This window comes from Mirounga leonina, unplaced genomic scaffold, assembly GCF_011800145.1.
Source record: "Mirounga leonina isolate KUSES-001 unplaced genomic scaffold, KU_Mleo_1.0 Mir_175, whole genome shotgun sequence".
Lineage (NCBI taxonomy): Eukaryota > Metazoa > Chordata > Mammalia > Carnivora > Phocidae > Mirounga > Mirounga leonina.
In genome coordinates, this window is record NW_023270453.1 from 6,965,681 (window position 1) to 6,984,800 (window position 19,120).

The 19,120-nt window shown below is 38.2% G+C and overlaps 1 protein-coding gene across 1 annotated transcript in view; it reads left to right on the forward strand.

Annotated features, from left to right (window-relative positions):
- ITGA8 (integrin subunit alpha 8) overlaps nt 1-19,120 on the forward strand; it is a 183,143-nt gene that overhangs the window by 43,798 nt on the left and 120,225 nt on the right. The window contains exons 7-11 of the mRNA XM_035021565.1: nt 3,760-3,885; nt 5,051-5,095; nt 11,525-11,568; nt 13,052-13,108; nt 15,855-15,907. Coding sequence (XP_034877456.1) covers nt 3,760-3,885; nt 5,051-5,095; nt 11,525-11,568; nt 13,052-13,108; nt 15,855-15,907 — 325 coding nt within the window. The remainder of the gene's footprint in view (nt 1-3,759; nt 3,886-5,050; nt 5,096-11,524; nt 11,569-13,051; nt 13,109-15,854; nt 15,908-19,120) is intronic.

A 19,120-nucleotide genomic window follows, 5' to 3' on the forward strand; every position in this document is an offset into this window, starting at 1 on the left:
TCAAATAAATAAATAAATCTTTAAAAAAAAATACATGAGATGAAATAAATAATAGACTAGAGGAAGCAGAAGAACAGGTCACTGGACCTGGAGGATAAAGTAATGGAAAGCAACCAAGCTGAACAGGTGAGGGGAAAAAATAATGCAAAATGAAAAGGCTTAAGGAATTCAGTGATACCATCAAGCATAGTGACTTTCACATTATAGGGATCCCCGAAGAAGAGAGAAAAGGGGGCAGAAAATTTATTTGAATAAATAATAGCTGAAAACTTTCCAAATCTGGGGAAGGAAACATAAATCCAGATCCAGGAGGTACAGGGAGTTCCGCAATAAAATCAATCGAAGGAGGTGCACACGAAGACACATAAGTAATTAAAATGGCAAAAAATAGCATATCAACAGGATTTATTCACAGAACTAGGACAAACAATTCTAAAATTTGTACAGAACCACAAAAGACCCTGATTAGCCAAAGCAATCTTGAAAGAAAAGCAAAGTGGAGGTATCACAATTCCAGATTTCAAGTTATACTACACAGCTATAGAAATCAAAACAGTGTGGTACTGGCACAAAAATAGACACATAGGCCAATGGAACAGAATAGAGAGCCAGAAATAAACCCATGGTTATATACTCAATTAATGTTCAACAAAGAAGGCAAGAATATCCAATGAGAAAAAGACAGTCTCTTCAACAAACGATACTGAGAAAACTGGACAATTACATGCCAAAGAATGAAATTGGAGCACTTTCTGACACCATACACAAAAATAAACTCAAAATGGATCACGGACCTAAATGTGAGACCAGAAACCATAAAAATCCTAGAAGAGAGCATAGGCAGTCATTTCTCTGACATCAGCCATAGCAACATTTTCTAGGTATGTCTCCTGAGGCAAGGGAAACAAAAGCAAAAATAAGCTATTGGGACTATTTCACAATAAAAATCTTCCACACAGCAAATTAAGCAATCAACAAAACTGAAAAACAACCTACTGAATGGGAGAAGATATTTGCAAATGATATACCCAATAAAGAATTAGTATCCAAAATATATAAAGAACTTCTACAACTCAATACCAAAAAATAAATAATCTAATTAAAAATGATCAGAAAACTTGAACAGATATTTCTCCAAAGAAGACACACAGGTGGCCAACAGACACATGAAAAGATGCTCAGTGTCACTAATCAGGGAAATGCAAATCAAAACCACAATGAGATATCACCTCATACCTATCAGAATGGCTAAAATCAAAACACAAGAAACGACAAATGTTGGCAAGGATGTGGAGAAAAAGGAACTCTTGTGCACTGCTGGTGGGAATGCAAACTGGTGCAGCCACTGTGGAGGCTTCCTCTGAAAATTAAAAAATAGAATTACCTATGATCCCATAATTTCACTACTGGATATTAACCCAAAGAATACAAAAACACTAAATCAAAAAGATATATGCACCCCTATGTTTATTTCAGCATTCTTTACAATAGCCTAATTATGGAAGCAGTCCAGCTGTCCATCAATAGATGAATGGATAAAGAAGTGGTATATAAACAATGGTGGAATATTACTCAGCCATAAAAAAGAGTGAAATCTTGCCATTTGCAACTACATGCATGGATCCACAGGGTTTACTACTAAATGAAATAAGTCAGTCAGAGAAAGACAAATTCCATGATTTCACTCATATGTGGAATTTAAGAAACAAAACAAATGAACAAATTTAAAAAAGAGAAAAACCAAAACACAGACTCTTAACTATAGAGAACAAACTGATGGTTACCAGAGGGAAGAAGGGGGGACAGGGGATGAGTGAAATATATGAAGGGTATTAAGAGTACACTTATTTTGACAAGTACTGAGCAATGAATAGAATTACTGAATCACTATATTGTACACCTGAAACTAATATAACACTGTATGTCAACTATACTGGAATTAAAATAAAAAATAAAATAAAAAACTACAAATGCTTCTTTTTAAAAGCCAATGGAAGAGATCTGGGAGATGGGTTTATGATAAAATTGTATGTGAAATTACTATTTTTTTTAAGATTTTATTTATTTATTTGAGAGAGAGAGAATGAGAGAGAGAAAGCACATGAGAGGGGGAGAAGGAGAAGCAGACTCCCCGCCGAGCAGGGAGCCCGATGTGGGACTCGATCCAGGGACTCCAGGATCGTGACCTGAGCTGAAGGCAGTCGTTTAACCAACTGAGCCACCCAGGCGCCCCTGAAATTACTATTAAGCTTAATTCATACATGTACAATTATGAACATCAAATAATTAACATTTCAGTCTTAAAAATTATTTTGCAAATTGAAAAACTATATTTTATGCAGCAGATGGTTATAAAGTAAAAATTATGTGTATTTAAAAAGATTTCTTCTAGTTCACTTGACTAGATAATCTAATTCACTTGATTAGATAATTCTTTCCTTTCCTTAAGTTAAAATGTCAGATACTGATGATTTGCTGAAAAGTAGCCATACCAAGGAGATTTAGAAGCATTGTCTGTGATAGGTAATGTAAAATTTTATTTAGGCTTAAGATTATAATGTTTATTGAAGCAACTAAAGAAAACAAAGGCAGTGTGTATGTGGGAGGTGGGAAGGGGATATTTAGCTTTAAACCAGAAAAAATTGGCAAATTCTGTAGACATTGTTCACAATCATTTCAGGCACAGTCACTGGGAAATATTTATGGCTAGATTTGATAGTTTTATTCCTTTTGGACTTCAAACAGAAAGATTGTGTAAATTATCAGTAAATTCCCAAAGAATAATTTGGCTTTAAAACTAAAATTAATATTAAATGTTAGTTTCTTGAAGTCATTTCTCCAGTTTTCTCCCAAGAAGCATGAGATCACACTTGTCCCTTAGATGTCCATTATAAATATAGGAATGCATGGAAATTGTGGTGGAAAATTGTTGGCCATCTTTTGGATATTTGACCACCCCAATATGATCATATTTCAGGACTTTTAATAGTGACTTTATTTGGGAGATATTAGCCAAAGTTCTTACCATATCATTGTTGGCAGCCATGGATTCCTTTTTTTTTTTTTTTTTTTGCTAAAATTCTGGATCTCACTGGACCTCACAGCCTCCCATTGTCATAATTTTATGCTCTATGTATACATTTTAACATAAAAATTAAGAGCTCAAAAGTTATGTAATTCCCTCCCTTAACATAACTGATAGATTTCACAATCTATTAATTAAGTGATTTAGATTTAATCTGTATTTTGTGAGAACACAAAATGTCTTCTTAGAATGCCAAAGGAGACCTTGGTTGTAATGCCAAATATCCTAAAAGTGAAACCACATGACCTGAGAGAAAGCACTCATGCTCTCCGAGCCTCAGTTTCCCCACTTATAAGAAGTTATGCTTTGGCTAGATGATCTCAAAATTAGATGATGTTTCTTCTAGCCACGATGTTCCAGATTAAAAATTTAATTCATAAATTTTGCCAACAGGTGTCTTTACTCTGATATTTTTCTCATTTGGAAATGGAGGGAGTATGTATTATGAAGGCATTGGGAAGACAGATAAAATTATGTAGTTCATCTTTGGTTCTTCTGTCAGAATGGAAAGTTCTATCCAGCTGTAACCAGTTTTACCTTGCAATTTGGCATGTGGGAAAATTCATCATCAAAAATGCAAGCAACTCCATGATTATTTTCAAGAGAGTATATATTATTCACAGGGCCTGTCTCTTGCATTCATTCAGCTAATGTATTAATTTGTTTGAACACAGGTCAGGTGATCACTGCCAGTATTGCAGATATCATTGCAAATTACTCATTCAAGGATATTCTAAGGAAATTGGCTCGGGAAAAACAGACAGACGTGGCTCCAGCTTCCTATGATGATAGTTACCTTGGTGAGAATTGTTGCTCAACGCATTTGTTGTTTCTCAAAAGGCAAACATATTAAATGTAGATGAAAATTTTATTCCTCACTTATCTGATATTATTCTGCAACTTATGCAAATTTTCTTTCCTTATTAGCTTAGAATGGACTTTCTTTTGTTGAGCCATATTATATGTCTTTTCTTTAGGTTCAGCCTATTTTCTAGGCTCCGTAACAGAATCTTTCTTCAAATTCAACAACCATTTTTTTAATTTTAAAAATGTCAATAAATTAGACTAGATGGATACTTCCTTCGCACAATAAAACATTGACCTCAGCCCCAAAGTCAATATCTTATTTAGTGGAGGATTTTGATGGTTACTTCTGTGTTTCAATTTAAGCGGTAGTATGCAGTTACGCAATCAAACACTAACCATCATAGTGTCTTGCACATAAAATATTTTGCCAATTGTAGATAGTATGAATTAGTGGGGCTGCCCAACACTGTAGGGGCAACATGCTAGTGGTCCTTTCCAGTTTTTAGAGCAACAACAAAAGACCTTCAAATAGTTGCTAGAATATTGTCAAAATGTATTACATGCAAACAATGTCATTGCACCTCTGTTGCTTCCCACTTTTGGTATCCTATTGGCATTTTGATGGCTTAATAAATTAAGCAAAATGTAGTTATATTTTTCACCTCACCTCACTTTTTTTGTTTTGTTTTTTGTTTTTTGTTTTTTGTGTTTCACCTCACCTTGCTTTAGAGGTAAGTGAAATTTGTGGAAAACCATCCTTAAAGAAATTAGGAAGTAGACCTTCTTGATGATCAGAAATAGCAAAACCTGAGCACAAAAGATACCTTTCAGAGTATCATGTCTGATCCTGATGAATTAACAACCTTAAAATGCAGTGGCCACCATTTACACTTTAAGGTGGATTATGAAGCATCCCTCAGAATCTGATTGTGCTGCCATTCTCAGAAGAAGCAGGTCTATTATGCATCCAGGATTTAGTACAGAACTGTTCATATTGGCTTCACTAATTTTTCCCTCTACAGAACCCTAAACTTTTATGTTGCAATATTTGTCGAGATTTCTGAACAAAGCAGTACTATGGTAATTCTTTCATTTTTCTAGACATAGCTCATTTGTAAAGCCTTCAAGCATGATTGGTTTTTCTTTTCTTTAACACAGGATATTCAGTTGCTGCTGGGGAATTTACTGGAGACTCTGAGCAAGGTGAGAGACATTATTGAATGTAAGTCATTTATAAAGCCCGGGAAAGATAAGGTGACCTAAAAAGCCCCTTTATAAATATAATTTTCGTCACTACACAAAATGTATAAAAATGGAATCCCAGAATGTATATGATAATAATCTATAGAAAAACAAACAAAATACACTTCAGCACAGCTTTATAAGTCTCAAAAAATTCCATAAGACTGAATATCAATCTTTATAAAATCTAGTTAAGCAATAAAAAACAAGTCCAGTAATCCCATGTTATGCATTAAAAAAAAAATAAGGTGATTAAATGGCCTACACAAAAGCCGTGCTGTTAATGACAGATCAAATTTGAAAAATCAACATCCCCCATCTTTACTTTAATTTCTGGGATCTCATATTGAACATGTCCATACTAAACTCTCCACCAGACTCCAACCCAACATCTCCACATTATTTCCTTTCCCCTTTGGACATGCTCAAGCCCAAAATAATGGAATGAATTAACCCCTATTCTCATATATGCCCCTCACCTCTGTCCTCTATATCCTGTGAAGGCTGTCATCCCTGGTTTTAATCCACTGATTCTGTAGCCACTCTAATTTCCAGTGCTCAAATGCTACTTTTTTTTAAAAGTATAATTTCAAATGTCATCTCCTTCAGAAATCCTTCTTTTACTCCCTTCTGTAAACTCCTATCTCATCTCATTTTTCTTTCTCCTAAGGCATTTATCATTCATTTATTTGTCCAAAATTTTTTGAGCACCTACTCTATGCCAGACTCTGTATTAAGTGTTGAACACATGGAGGTGAACAGATGATCCTTACTCTCAGAGTTTATGGTCTTAGTGGGGCTGACAGGCATTAAATAATGAACACAAAATACCTGATTAAAAATTGTAGTAAGTGCTAGGATAAAGCTCTAAACATAAAACTAATCCAATCCTCATGACCTAATCACCTCCCAGAGGCCCTGCCTCCTAAGACCATCTCACATTAGGGGTTAGGTTTCAATACTCTGAATTCGGGGGGGACACAAACATTCAGCCCATAAGAATACCTATCATATACAAGACTGATATTGTTTATTGAATGACTCAGTCATCAATCAATCAATCAATCAATCAATATTTTCTTCTTGTTTCATATGAACCTTAACTACTTTTTACTAATGTGTTTTAATGAATTCACAAAGAATTAAGAGTAAATGAAATGTGGCCTTCCCTAGAAATCATCAGAGCTCTTTTAACTGTTTCATGTCAACAAGACCTACAAAGCAGAAATTCACAGAGCATAAAACACTCTTTATGCAGTGAAGTAGGGGTTGAAAGCAGGGTTTTTTGTGGGTTGTTTTTTTTTTTTTTGTTAAGAGAACATTTTTCTTTTAAACATAATTTTTAAAGGCCCTGTCTTTCCATTTTTTCTTCAAGATATTAAAAGACAATCTATTTTGGTAGTTAAAAGCATGGACTTTGGAGCTAGACCACTTGAGTTTCAACCCTGACTTTGCCACTTACCAGCTCTGTGACCTAGTTACCTGAATCTCAGTGCCTCCATTTCTTAATTTCTAAAAGAGAGATGGTGGTGATGATGATGAAGGTGATGACGATAACAATGAAGATGATAGTATTATCTATATCATAGGATTCTTATGAGGATTAAATAAGCTATTCCTATATGTTCATTAAACAGTAGAATAATTCCTGATACATAACAAATGCTATTTAAATATTAGCTATAAGAAGAAAGAACTCTTGGGTTAGGGACCATCAGAGATAAAATTGAAATCCTAGTACCCTAGAAGAGTCAAATCTTATAATCACTCAGTGATTTAGCAAAGGAAACTGTAAAATATGCCAAATGATTTTAAACATGACATTAAACTCTTGGAAAGTTCCCCCACCCAGTACAGCATTTAGTCCTGACCCAAGGAAATTAAGAGGGATGCATGACAGCGTATCACAGAGCAAGACGGTAGAAGATCAGTGATTTTCCGTCAGATCACAGGAATAACTAGATGGATCCAAGTTTAAAATGATTTGTGGATATGTAAAGGCACTATCAGAGATCATGATCCATTTATCAGACCACACCAAGCCATGACTACCCATGTTCACTACTTACTTAATTAGACTGGAAAGAATTGGAATTCTATGAAAAACAGTGAGTGACTTGATGTCCTCTAGATGAGAGGTCCTTAATATGGGATCCTTGGACTCTGGATGGTACATGGATGGACTTCACAGGATTTGCACCCCTAGAAATTATATGCAAGGTTTTGCAGGTATGTGAACTTTTCCAATGAGAGGATCCATAACTTCCATCTACTTCCCAAGTGTGCTCATCATTCAAAAAGATTAAAATATTTTGTTCTTGTTTTAGAGTCTGATGTGGTGAACGAAAAACCAAGAAAGTGATCTGGCCAATCCTAGGGAATATGAATGCCTGCTTTTTAGAGGTTAAACAGTGGAAATATTATAAAGCATGTGGCACACTCTCTAGTGGGTAGAAGACATTCGATAGACACTAGCCTCCTTTCTGCTTCTCACTAATGGGGTTGATGGCCAGGTCATGTATTTCGAGGCCAGGTATCTAACTTTTTCCTCCATGTATTATTGATATTAAGAGAAGGTTTACCATGAGTTACTGAAATGGATCTAAGAAAAGTCACTTATTTTCCCTCCCAACTGAATATTTTTATAGTTGAGTGACAGTTCTAACTTACCTTAAACTACAAACAATTTCCCCATCTTGATCATTTGTAAATAATTATGAACATTTTTAACCAGCATTTACTTTTTTTTTCTTTTTTTTTATTCTTATGTTAATCCCCATACATTACATCATTAGTTTTAGATGTAGTGTTCCATGATTCATTGTTTGTGCATAACACCCAGTGCTCCATGCAGAATGTGCCCTCCTCAATACCCACCACCAGGCTAACCCATCCTCCCACCCCCCTCCCCTCTAGAACCCTCAGTTTGTTTTTCAGAGTCCATCGTCTCTCATGGTTCGTCTACCCCTCCGATTTCCCCCGCTTCATTCTTCCCCTCCTGCTACCTTCTTCTTCTTCTTTTTTTTTTTTCTTAACATATATTGCATTATTTGTTTCAGAGGTACAGATCTGAGAGTCAACAGTCTTGCACAATTCACAGCGCTTACCAGAGCACATACCCTCCCCAGTGTCTATCACCCAGTCACCCCATCCCTCCCACCTCACCCCCCACTCCAGCAACCCTCAGTTTGTTTCCTGAGATTAAGAATTCCTCATCCAGCATTTACTTTTAATAACTCCTAGTGTTGTGGCCATGTGAGGTTGCAGACTCCAAAGTTATTGAGTGTGATGGTTGTTGTCTTTTAAATGAAATTCTGAATGTTTGTGGAATGCTTAGTAGTGGTTGTCATGTATTTCAAATGGGATAGTCAGTCTTCTGATTGATAGGCCTGATTCTGGAAGCAGTCAACTCCATTATATCGGATGGTGGTTTGTTGTTACATGCCAATTTAATTCATACCAAGTAAAGATTACTGAAAACTGAGCAGTGTGCTACCAGTTCTGCCACCTTTCCTAGAAATCTGTCCAGATAGCTTAGTTTTTCTTTCTTTTTTTTTTTAAGATTTATCTATTTATTTATTTGAGAGATTGAGAATGAGAGAGAGAGAGTACATGAGAAGGGGGAGGGTTAGAGGGAGAAGCAGGCTCCTCGCTGAGCAGGGAGCCCGATGCGGGACTCGATCCCAGGACTCCAGGATCATGACCTGAGCCGAAGGCAGTCGCTTAACCAACTGAGCCACCCAGGCGCCCCGGGATAGCTTAGTTTTTCAGCCTGGTTGTATTCTTCAAGGACGTGCTTCACCTTCTCTCCCATTGCTGAGGTTGAGCAGTCCATGCTCCTTTGTAAGGTTAACTCTCCACTTTGCCCTAGGCTTCATTCCCTCTCATGACTCAAAGAAGGGACTCCAGCCATTCCTAATTCTCTATCTCATATCATCAGTTTTTTTAATCATCCCCATGAATAGACAAGCATACTGTTATTTCTCACATCTTAAAAAGAAAATCTCTTATTCCACTTCCGCCTCCAGCAAGCACCTGTATTCTCTGCTTCAAGAGCTGTCACTCTTCTCTGCCTGTATCTCTGTCTTCCAGTTCCACCGTCCCCCTCCTCTTAAACTCACTGCTCAGCTGAAACAGCTTGTGTCAAGCAAACCAGAGGCCTCATGCAACTCATCTTCCTTAACTCTCAGGAGCATCTGACAGAGTTCATCATTCCCTCCTCATTTCTTCACTCGACTACCCAGACACTTGGGGCTCCTTCTCCATCTCTGACTCCCCTTTAATTTCTCTCATCTCACTGAAGTGTCCCCGGGTTAAATATTTGGGCTTTTTATTTCCTCTTTGAGTTTTGGTACTCTTATCCAGTCTCACTTATTTTTTCCAGCTTATACTGAATTCCAGGCTTGTGGTACTTCTCCAGATTACACTGAATTCTAGGTTCAGGGATACATGTTCTAAGATCTAGAACCTCAAACTCAATACTCAACATCTCTATTTGAATAGCTGTCTCAGGCTTAATGTGCTCATGAGCAAACTCCTAACCTTCCCCCCGAAACGTGATCTACCCTCCAACAGCTTCATCTCAGTAAGTGACAATGCCATCCTCCCAGTTGCTCAAGCCAAATACCTTGGAAGTCAGCCTTGGGCTGTACTCTTTTTCTCACACCCCATCCATATCCAATTCATGAGTAAATCCTGCTAACTAAACTCTCAAAGTATGACCGGAATCTGACCACTTCTCACTTCCAGCACAGCTTCTACTTTATTGCAGTAGACTCTTACCCGGTCTCTCTGAATTTACCCTTGTCCCCCTGTAGTCTGCTCTAAATCCAGCAGCTAAAGTGGTCCTTTAGAAACAGAAGTCAGATTGTGTAACTTCTTTGATCCAGTGATTTTTCAACTCATTCAGTCTGAAATTCAAGTCTTCACAATGACCTGAGAGACTCCATTCATGAGGCTACTAGTTACTTTGACCTCATCTCCTACCCCTTTACTCCTCACTCCCTCTTCTCCAGCTACCGTGGTCTCTTTGCTATTCTTTGAATACTCCAGACACACTTCTACCTCAGGATCTTTGCACTTGCCATTCTTTCTGACTAAAACATACTTTTCCCACTTCTCCATAAGAAAAGCCTCACTTTCTTCGGTCTTTGCTCCAATGTCACTTTCTTGCCATGTCCTTTCCTGCTAATTGTGTCCTAATAAGTCATACGTCCTTCCCCATCCTACCTCCAGCACTCCCTGTACCATTTTACTGTTTGTTTTTTCTCACTCACTACACTTATCCCCTTCAAATATGCCATTTCATTGACTATGCTTTTTAAATTGACTGTCTCTTCCAACCAGAGTATAAGTTCCATGAAAGCAGGGAATTTTGTCCATTTTGCTCACTACTGTATACTCCATTTGCCTATAAATATTTGTTGATTGAATGAATGGATTTACTATTGAAAAGTCCAACATCTAACCCCAAATGAATCTTTTTTGATTATTAATGCTAATAGCATGACCACCCACCTCTGCTAGAACACAGCAAACCAGATATAGTTGATGCTAGAACTTGTGCTATACCTTTCAGGGCAGGATGAGGGGAAGGGAAATTTAAGTGGAAGGGGATTCTCTTCCAGGCCCTTCCTATTTAAATTAAACTAAATTTTTAACCCCAATGAATCAAAGATTGGTTTAGATTTATAGAAACAAGAACTGAAAGATTTTTGATAATTAGCAATTCCAACTCCCTCCAATTGCAGGTAACTGGAAAAATGAGGTTAAATGACACATCCCAGGTATACCAGGAATAACACCATTACCTTCTGAATCTAGAGCCAGATCATAGTGCAATGAGTTCTATGGACCCTTTCCCCAAGATTTGCCTCTTCTGTTTCTATTAGTGAAGCTTCCCTTCTGGGGGACCCTTAGTTACCAGGTCACCTGCTAATTCTGCTACCAGTAAACATTTCCAAGGGGGCCAGACTCGTGTCATTTATGATGGCTTTTCTTTAGGTAACCAGAATTGTTTTAACATGTTCATGTGACAGAAGCTAAACTTTTTACACTAATACAAAAGATGTCACCACAGTGAAAGCTAGAGAAACCCAGAGTAAGAGGTTTAATCTGCAAATCACACACAGAGCTGAGAAGCCAGGCTTATGCTATACAGGCAAAAACACATGGAGACCAGTGATGAAGACTGGTAAATCTCACAGTACAACTTTTGTTCTGTATTCCATAGTCTGTAGCAGAAGCAAAAGGAAACACAAAACCATGACTTCACACTTCCAGCTCTTCACATGGTGGTTACTCATGTAAAAAGCACTATCTTTAACTGATGTGTTGCATAACTTTAAAATATATGTAATCCCCCTTCTCAATGACTATTTTTATCCCCAGAACTGGTTGCTGGCATTCCAAGAGGAGCACAGAATTTTGGATATGTGAGTACAAAGAATGCATTGCTGGGTATTTTCTTATATATGCAAAGAAATGTTTCATTGCATTCAACTTTTAAATGGTTTTAAATGCCTTTTAATAGTGAGCTCCTATAGATCCATGCTTGTATGCTTGTTTGCTTACTAAAAAAGGAAGGAAAACCAGTGAAGCTAGATTTTTTTTTTTTTCCTGATCTATGTACAGAATCAGCTACAGAGTTTGTGGGACCTGGTGCAAAATGAAGATGCAGGGCCCTTTGTCCAAATTTAAGAATTGCAGGATCACAACAGCTGGGCATTAAACCAAGGGTGGGGTCTGATTGAACGTGGGGACCAGTGTGACGGCGCAGGTCACACCCATGAAGCCCACACGATTCTTGTGCTTCATCCAGGAATAATTGCAGAGAATACTGTTGCTGATGTGCTCAGCATTTTAATATGCCTCATATGGTAGAAATGAGAAAATCAATTGTTATTACACTAGCGTATTTGTTTCCTGAGACTGCCACAACATTACCATAAACTGGGTGGCTTAAAACAATATAAAATTATTTTCTCATAGTTCAAGAAACCAGAGTCTGAAATCCCAGTGTCAGGCAGCGTGTCACTTCCTGCAGCGCGTCTAGCAGAGGTTCTTTCTTGTCTATTCCAGCTTCAGGTGGCCCCTGCCTTTTTTTGGTGTGTGTCAGCATGACTCCAATCTCTGTCTCTGTCTTCAGATGGCCTTCTTCCATCTGTGTCTATGTGTGTCCTCTCCTTTCTGATGAGAACATCAGTCATTGGATATAGGGCCCACCCTAAATCCAGGATGATTTCATTTCAAGTTCCTTAATGTATTTCATCTACAAAGACCTTATTTCCAAATATTGCCCTTATTTCTGGGCAACATGAACTTTGGAGGGATACCATTCAGACCCGTTATACCTACTTACCACAAAATTAGGAAAAGAAAATCAAGAGACCTTCTGAAAAGAAAAAGTTATATTTTAAATAATGTTTATTTTTTAAAAAGTCTAGTGAAATAGTATCTGCAGATTTTAGGTTGGCTGAATAGAATTAAAGGTAATATTTTTGCTATGTAGATAACATTTAAAATTTTCAGTTTTGTTTTTTTGTGAAGAGCCATAAACATCAGTTTCTCATAATAACGTAAACACAGAAATGAATTTAGACAAAAACCCTGATTAGATCAATTAACTGGCCATCAGGTTAATGGGTCTCAGAGTTCATTTGAATTCAATTTCTATTTTCCCTTTTCAGATTAGTAAGCATGCATTTTATCTGAAAGTATCACAGTCTTAACCATAAATAAAAGTTAAATTGGATTTTTTTAAAGATCATTCTTACGGGATTACATTTTTGTTTTACATATAGTTAATAATTAACTACTCTTTCCCAAAATTTAAAAATGACTTAAGTTGTAATTTAAAATGTTTTTTTTCTCCAATTCTGTCAAATGATGTAACCTATCTAATCTCTATGATTTCAGGTTTCAATCATTAACTCTACAGATATGACTTTTATTCAGAACTTCACTGGCGAACAGGTGAAGACCTTTTAATACCAAACAATGTCACTCAGGACTAATAGTAAATCGCAATATTCATATCATTTATTCATTCATAAAATAAATGTTCACCGAGTACCTACTATATGTTGGAACCTGTTCTAGGCACTGGGAATATAACCATGCATCAGACAGACAAGATCCCAGCTTTCATGCAGCAGTGTCACTAACTACTAGGGTCTGAGAACAATCCTGTTATGTTGTAGGCCCGTATATAGTGTGCCTGGTGGTGAGTTCTAGGTATCCGCCTTCCCTCTGAGAAAACACAGGCTTCTCGTAGGCCCCATTGTATCTGTCAGAGTCAATGGGCCTGTGCTCTGCCTCCCTTCTCACTGTGACTGGAGCCCTCCACCCTCCCAACATGATGTGGAGGTTGACAGGCTATCTTGTTCCGGTCCCTTCCTCCCAGGGACTAGATAGTGTTCCTCATCCACCATCACTGGCTGAGGTCTTATTATGAATGAGGGACGTGTCTGTCATTCTCCTAACCTAATATGGCCTGAGGTCATACTTTATCCACCACCCTGAGTTGTCCGGGGTATTGTGACCTGTTGAAATTTGCCACATTCCTTTAAACAATGAATGTGGTATGGCCATCTAAGGGAGCCAGTCGTTAATTGAATCAGTTTCTCGGGGCAACCCATATTCTCTCCTAACCAGAAGCCCACACTACTGAACTTCTAGGAAGCCTCACATTTGAATGTGGCCAAGTTACATCTTGACCTTCTGGATCATAGTTTAGGGCCCTTAGATGCTCCATTCTTAGATAGATATGTAGATTTGGAATAATATATTTGTCTAGAAATTTTGATTAATAAAGTTTTCTATTGAACACAGAGCATTTTTTACATCCCCCCCCCCCCATTAGGGCTTTGGTCTATCCATTACTCTGCAATTTTCAACAAAGCATTTAACAATGTCCCTCATGATACTCTTATGGTACATATGGAGAAGTAAGGCCAGGACAATACTGAAGTTGGATGAACTTATAAATTTTGAACTATTCTCAAGTGATGGTAATTAATGGTTTATTGAAAATCTGGCAAGACTTCTCTTTTATCCAGATTTGTTTCACATTTTTATCATTAGAAGCTCTTTAAACATTATTAAATTTGGCCTTTCTATAACTTCTTGTCCTCAATACCACCTAGTTCTTCAGTCTTGAACCTCAGCATTTAATGCATAAATGATGAAACTCCTCTGAGTGAAGTCCACACAATGCCACACCAGAAATAAGAACTTCACTGTATATGTTTGGAATAGAGAAGAGAGGTGGGAAAACTGAATTATTATTACACAGTTAACTCATGCATTCATTCCCTCTGCAAAGAGCATTTGGTACCTGGCAACTATATCCTAGTCTTCAGAATACTATAATAAAAATGCCATAGATTGGGTGGCTAAAAAACCCAAATGTTTATTTCTCACAGTTCTGGAAGGCTGGGAAGCCCAGGATCAAGAGGTAGGCAGATTCAGTATCTGGGGAGATTCATATAGATAGACATATTCTTAGGTCCTCACATGGTGGAAGGAGGGCTAGAGAGCTCTCTGGGGTCTCTTTTATGAGGGCACTAACCCCATTCATGAGGACTTCACCCTCATGACCTAATCACCTCCCAAAGGCACCACCTCCTAATACCATCATATTGGGGGTTAGGATCAATATTTGAATTTAGGGGAAGGAAGGGACACAAATATTCATCTATAGCAACTGTATATGTTTGAAATAGAGAAAAGAGGTGGGAGAATTTAATTATTTCATGACACTTGTTAACTCATGTATTCATTCCCTCTGCAAAGAGTATCTGGCACCTGGCACCCACTCTGAGCTAGACCCTAGTCAGGCAGTGTAGACAGAAGACTGAACAACACAGACCAAAATCTCTGCCTTCTGTGGAGGACACTTTCTAGTGGATTGTAGACTGATTACATTAGAAGATGATGGGAGGCTAAGTCAGCTAAAGCACTGGATGCCAAAACGTGGAAAAAAAACATCTCGACAACTTCAAAACTATGCGCTGAATCTGAAAAGATGATAAATGTTGAAAACATAGCTTGAAAAACAAAAAACTTAAGAGCTAGAATGTGGCTCACTAATTATACTCAGAAGAGATTTAGAAACCTTAGTTGACAATGAACTCAATATGAATTGATACTGAGCATGGTTTCCCGTGAAATTAAAACCCTTTTTATGCTTCATTGATATAAAGAGCCCAAAGCAAAGAGTGTAAATCCTACTTAACTCTTCTCTGGGCAATGCATTCATGGGGTATTATCTTTTCGTTGGTATCACATGCAGTATCTCTAAGAAAGAGAGGCCATGATGGTGAGCCAGCTACAAATATTTCCATATGAAATATCATACAGGAGTGGAATTAGATTCATTCTGTGAGGTTCAACATGGCAGAACTAAATAGGATTAAGGACTAGAAGTTACAGAAGTGCCAATTTTAGCAAAGAAAATTCTAATAATTGTGTCCACAAATTGAATGGGCTGATTGTTGAATAGCTGCAGAGGATGACCAAGCAGATGTCAGGGGTACTGAGGGGAAATTATGCATGGGGTCAGTCTGAATGACTTTAAGACTCTGTCCATGTCCAGGAGTCCATGAATTTAATGCAGAAGTCTGCTGCAATGAGATTCATCCTTCAGGAAAAATTGAGAGAGGACTATAAAAATTATTTTTGAACATAAACTATGTCATTTCACGGTTTTTCTTTGCAGATGGCATCTTATTTTGGATATACGGTCACAGTGTCAGATGTTAACAATGATGGGTAAGTTTATAAGAACTTCCTCACTCACCATATGTTATATTCATCCACAAAAATGTTGCATTTTTTTCCTTCATGAAATAGATCCTTCCATACTTCTTCAACAAGATAGAGGCTCTCTTGTTTTAATTGTTTTGTTTGGTTTTTTGGGGGGGGGGTTCAGGGCAAGAGGATACATCTACTAAAGAATTCTATAGTCCTATTTTATGTCTCTATGGAGATTTTCCACATCTCCCACTTCCAGAAAAGGACTGTTTTACTTAGTTTTATCTTTAATTTAATGAACTGAATAGTCCTTGGCCATTTGAAATCCAAAGTCATAAAAGCATTTGCTCATCTGTCTCTCTTTACCCTTACTTAGCATGTGATACATTCATGGACCATTTGCACATAAATAAACATTTTTTTTTCTCCTGGCATGGCTTTAACCAACATACTAGTAATGCCCGTGGAGAAGATGAAATAATAAGTGAACTTTTCAGAGTATGGCAGCAAATTACAATTGAGCTTGGATCAAACACCATGATAAACTATGGTTGTGTTTAAGTCATTCCTTAAAAACAAACTATTATTAAACATCTCTTTGGCTCACTAAAACCATCTAACTGATAGATAAAACAGATGACTAAATAAGAAAGCCAATACATTGAGATAAACTGATTAGCCATCCAATAAATATCATTGGAGCACCTACTGTGTGTCAGCCATTGTTCTTAGCGTACAGAATATGGTGGCAAATAAGGCAAAATAGGTCTCTGCACTCAGAGAGTTCACATTTTTATAAAAATCAAATACCTGCAGAATCCTGACTATGTTCCAGGATCTGGGCTAAGCAAGCACTTTAGATACATCATTGATGGACATTAGCTATGATCTTCATGTAGATAGAAATGTACTTTATATATTATGGTGGCATATGACTGGAGAAAAATTTAGTTACTTTTGCACCTTTTGAAAAATATATTTTTTTAAGATTTTATTTACTTGAGAGAGAGAGAGCACAAGTGGGGGAAGGAGCAGAGGAAAAGGACAAGTAGACTCTGCACTGAGAGCAGAGCCTGATGTAGGGCTCATTCCCACGACCCTGAGATCATGACCTGAGTTGAAATCAAGAGTCGGACACTTAACCGACTGAGCAACACAGGGGCCCCTGGAAAAGATCTTTTTTATTATTCTTCCATTCAACATATATTTCTCGAGCATCTACTATACACCAGCACTGTTCTAGGTGCTGGGATATAGCAGAGAACAAAATAGTCACTGCTACCCTCATAGAAGCTATACTAGAGGTGGGGAGTTGGGGACTACAGACAAAAAGTAAGTAAGTCAAGTAAAGCATATTTAGATGGTGATGAACACCAAATAGGAATAAAAAAAATGGAAGGGCTGAAACCAAGATGTCCTTCAGTGGGTAAATGCACGTTCAGACAACGGAATATTGTTCAGTGCTAAAAAGAAATGAGCTGTCAAGCATGAAAATACATGGAGGAAGCTTAATTGCATATTATGAAGTGAAAGAAGCCAATCTGAAAAGATTACATACGGTATGATCTCAGCTATATGACATCCTGGAAAAGGCAACACCGTGGACACAATAAATGGATCACGGGTTGCCAGAGGCCAGGGGGGAGAGGAGGGATGAACAGGCACGGAGGATTTTTAAGGCAGTGAAGCTACTCTGTAAGAGACTACAATGGTGGATCCATGTTGCTATACACTTGTCCAGACCCACGGGATGTCCAACACCGGGAGTGACCCTCATGTAAACCACGGACTCTGGGTGATGATGACAGGTCACTGAAGCTTCATCGATTGTAACACATGCACCACGCTGGTAGGAGATGTTGAGAGTTGGGGGAGGCTGTGCCTGTGGTGGCCGGGGGTATACGGGAACTCTCTGTACTTTCTGCTGGAGTTTGCTTCGAACCTAAAACTTCTCTAAAAGATAGTCTATTAATTAAACTTAGAAAAGCAAAACAGAAGGGGGGGTAGAAAATATTGGGAGGGTTGTGACTTTAAACGGGGTAGATAGGGAAGGCCTCGGTGTTAAGGTTGAGGAAAGTTCAGGAATGATCTGCCGGAAGTGGGGTCCATGGGGAAGAGATTCCCGGAGGTGGGAGCTGCTGGAAGTCCTAGGATGTCAAAGAGGCTTGGAGAGGAGGCAGAGGGGCGCAGGATCACAAAGGTTTGTGAGCCACTGCATTTATAAACAGTCTTGCACAGTGCCACACAGGCTCTGCTAGGGATAGAATGAGTGTTTCCAAGAAGGACACATCTCAGGAGCCACTGGAGGATACTAAGCGAAGGAATGGCCTACTCCAACTTTGGTTCCAGCAGACACACTGGGTCTGTTGGGTCTCCTCGGCCGTGAGGTCCCCGGGAGCCCACTGCCGTAAGCCAGGTGAGGCAGGACAATGCCCAGGGCCAGAGCAATGACAGGACAGTGACAGGAAACTGTAGTGGTTGCACTTTGGAGATATTCTGAAAGTATATTTGAATGGCAGTCTTAGCCTGGAAGCAAGTCATTGAAAATTAAATTGCTTTCCTCTCCAACTGAGCTGTGAAAACAAAGTAACAATTAGGGCTGCCCTTCCCAATTTCCAAATTAGATGGACTGGATTTGTTATCAGCACCTTTTAGTGATCTAGAAAAAAAAAAGGTGCAGGGTGGCTGAAGAAGAACTTGAGTCCAAAACATGGCGTGTTGTCCCAATTGAGGAAGCCCACACTTTAGTAAAAACAACAACAAAAATCCCATGATGGCCTTTGGGATATGCGCAAACACATTTCTTTCAACAGATGGTAACACAACAAACACAACCTCCCCCCCACAACCAGGGGAGCCACGCAATGCCTTATTGGGACCAGATGAACTCAGCGTGTGCCCTTCCTTTCCTCCACTCTGCCCTGAATCCTTTCAGCTTTCCCCCAGTTCAACACTACGCCCTGCAGGGCACTGCCTCCTTCCTGGAAACACGTTCATTCCAGTCCATAGCAAAGCTCTGTGACAACATTTATAGGACCTTTTTTTTTTTTTTTTTTTTGCCATGTTAAGAAAAGAGCAAGAACACTTGTGAGGAAAGGATCTCTTTTGTCTCCTGCTGATCAAAACAACATGGTAGTAACAAACACAGGAATTTTCCAGGGATAGTTTGTTCTTTCTTGATGTTCTTAAAAAATTGCTATGCCCATTATTTCTTTTTTATTAGGCAGTATA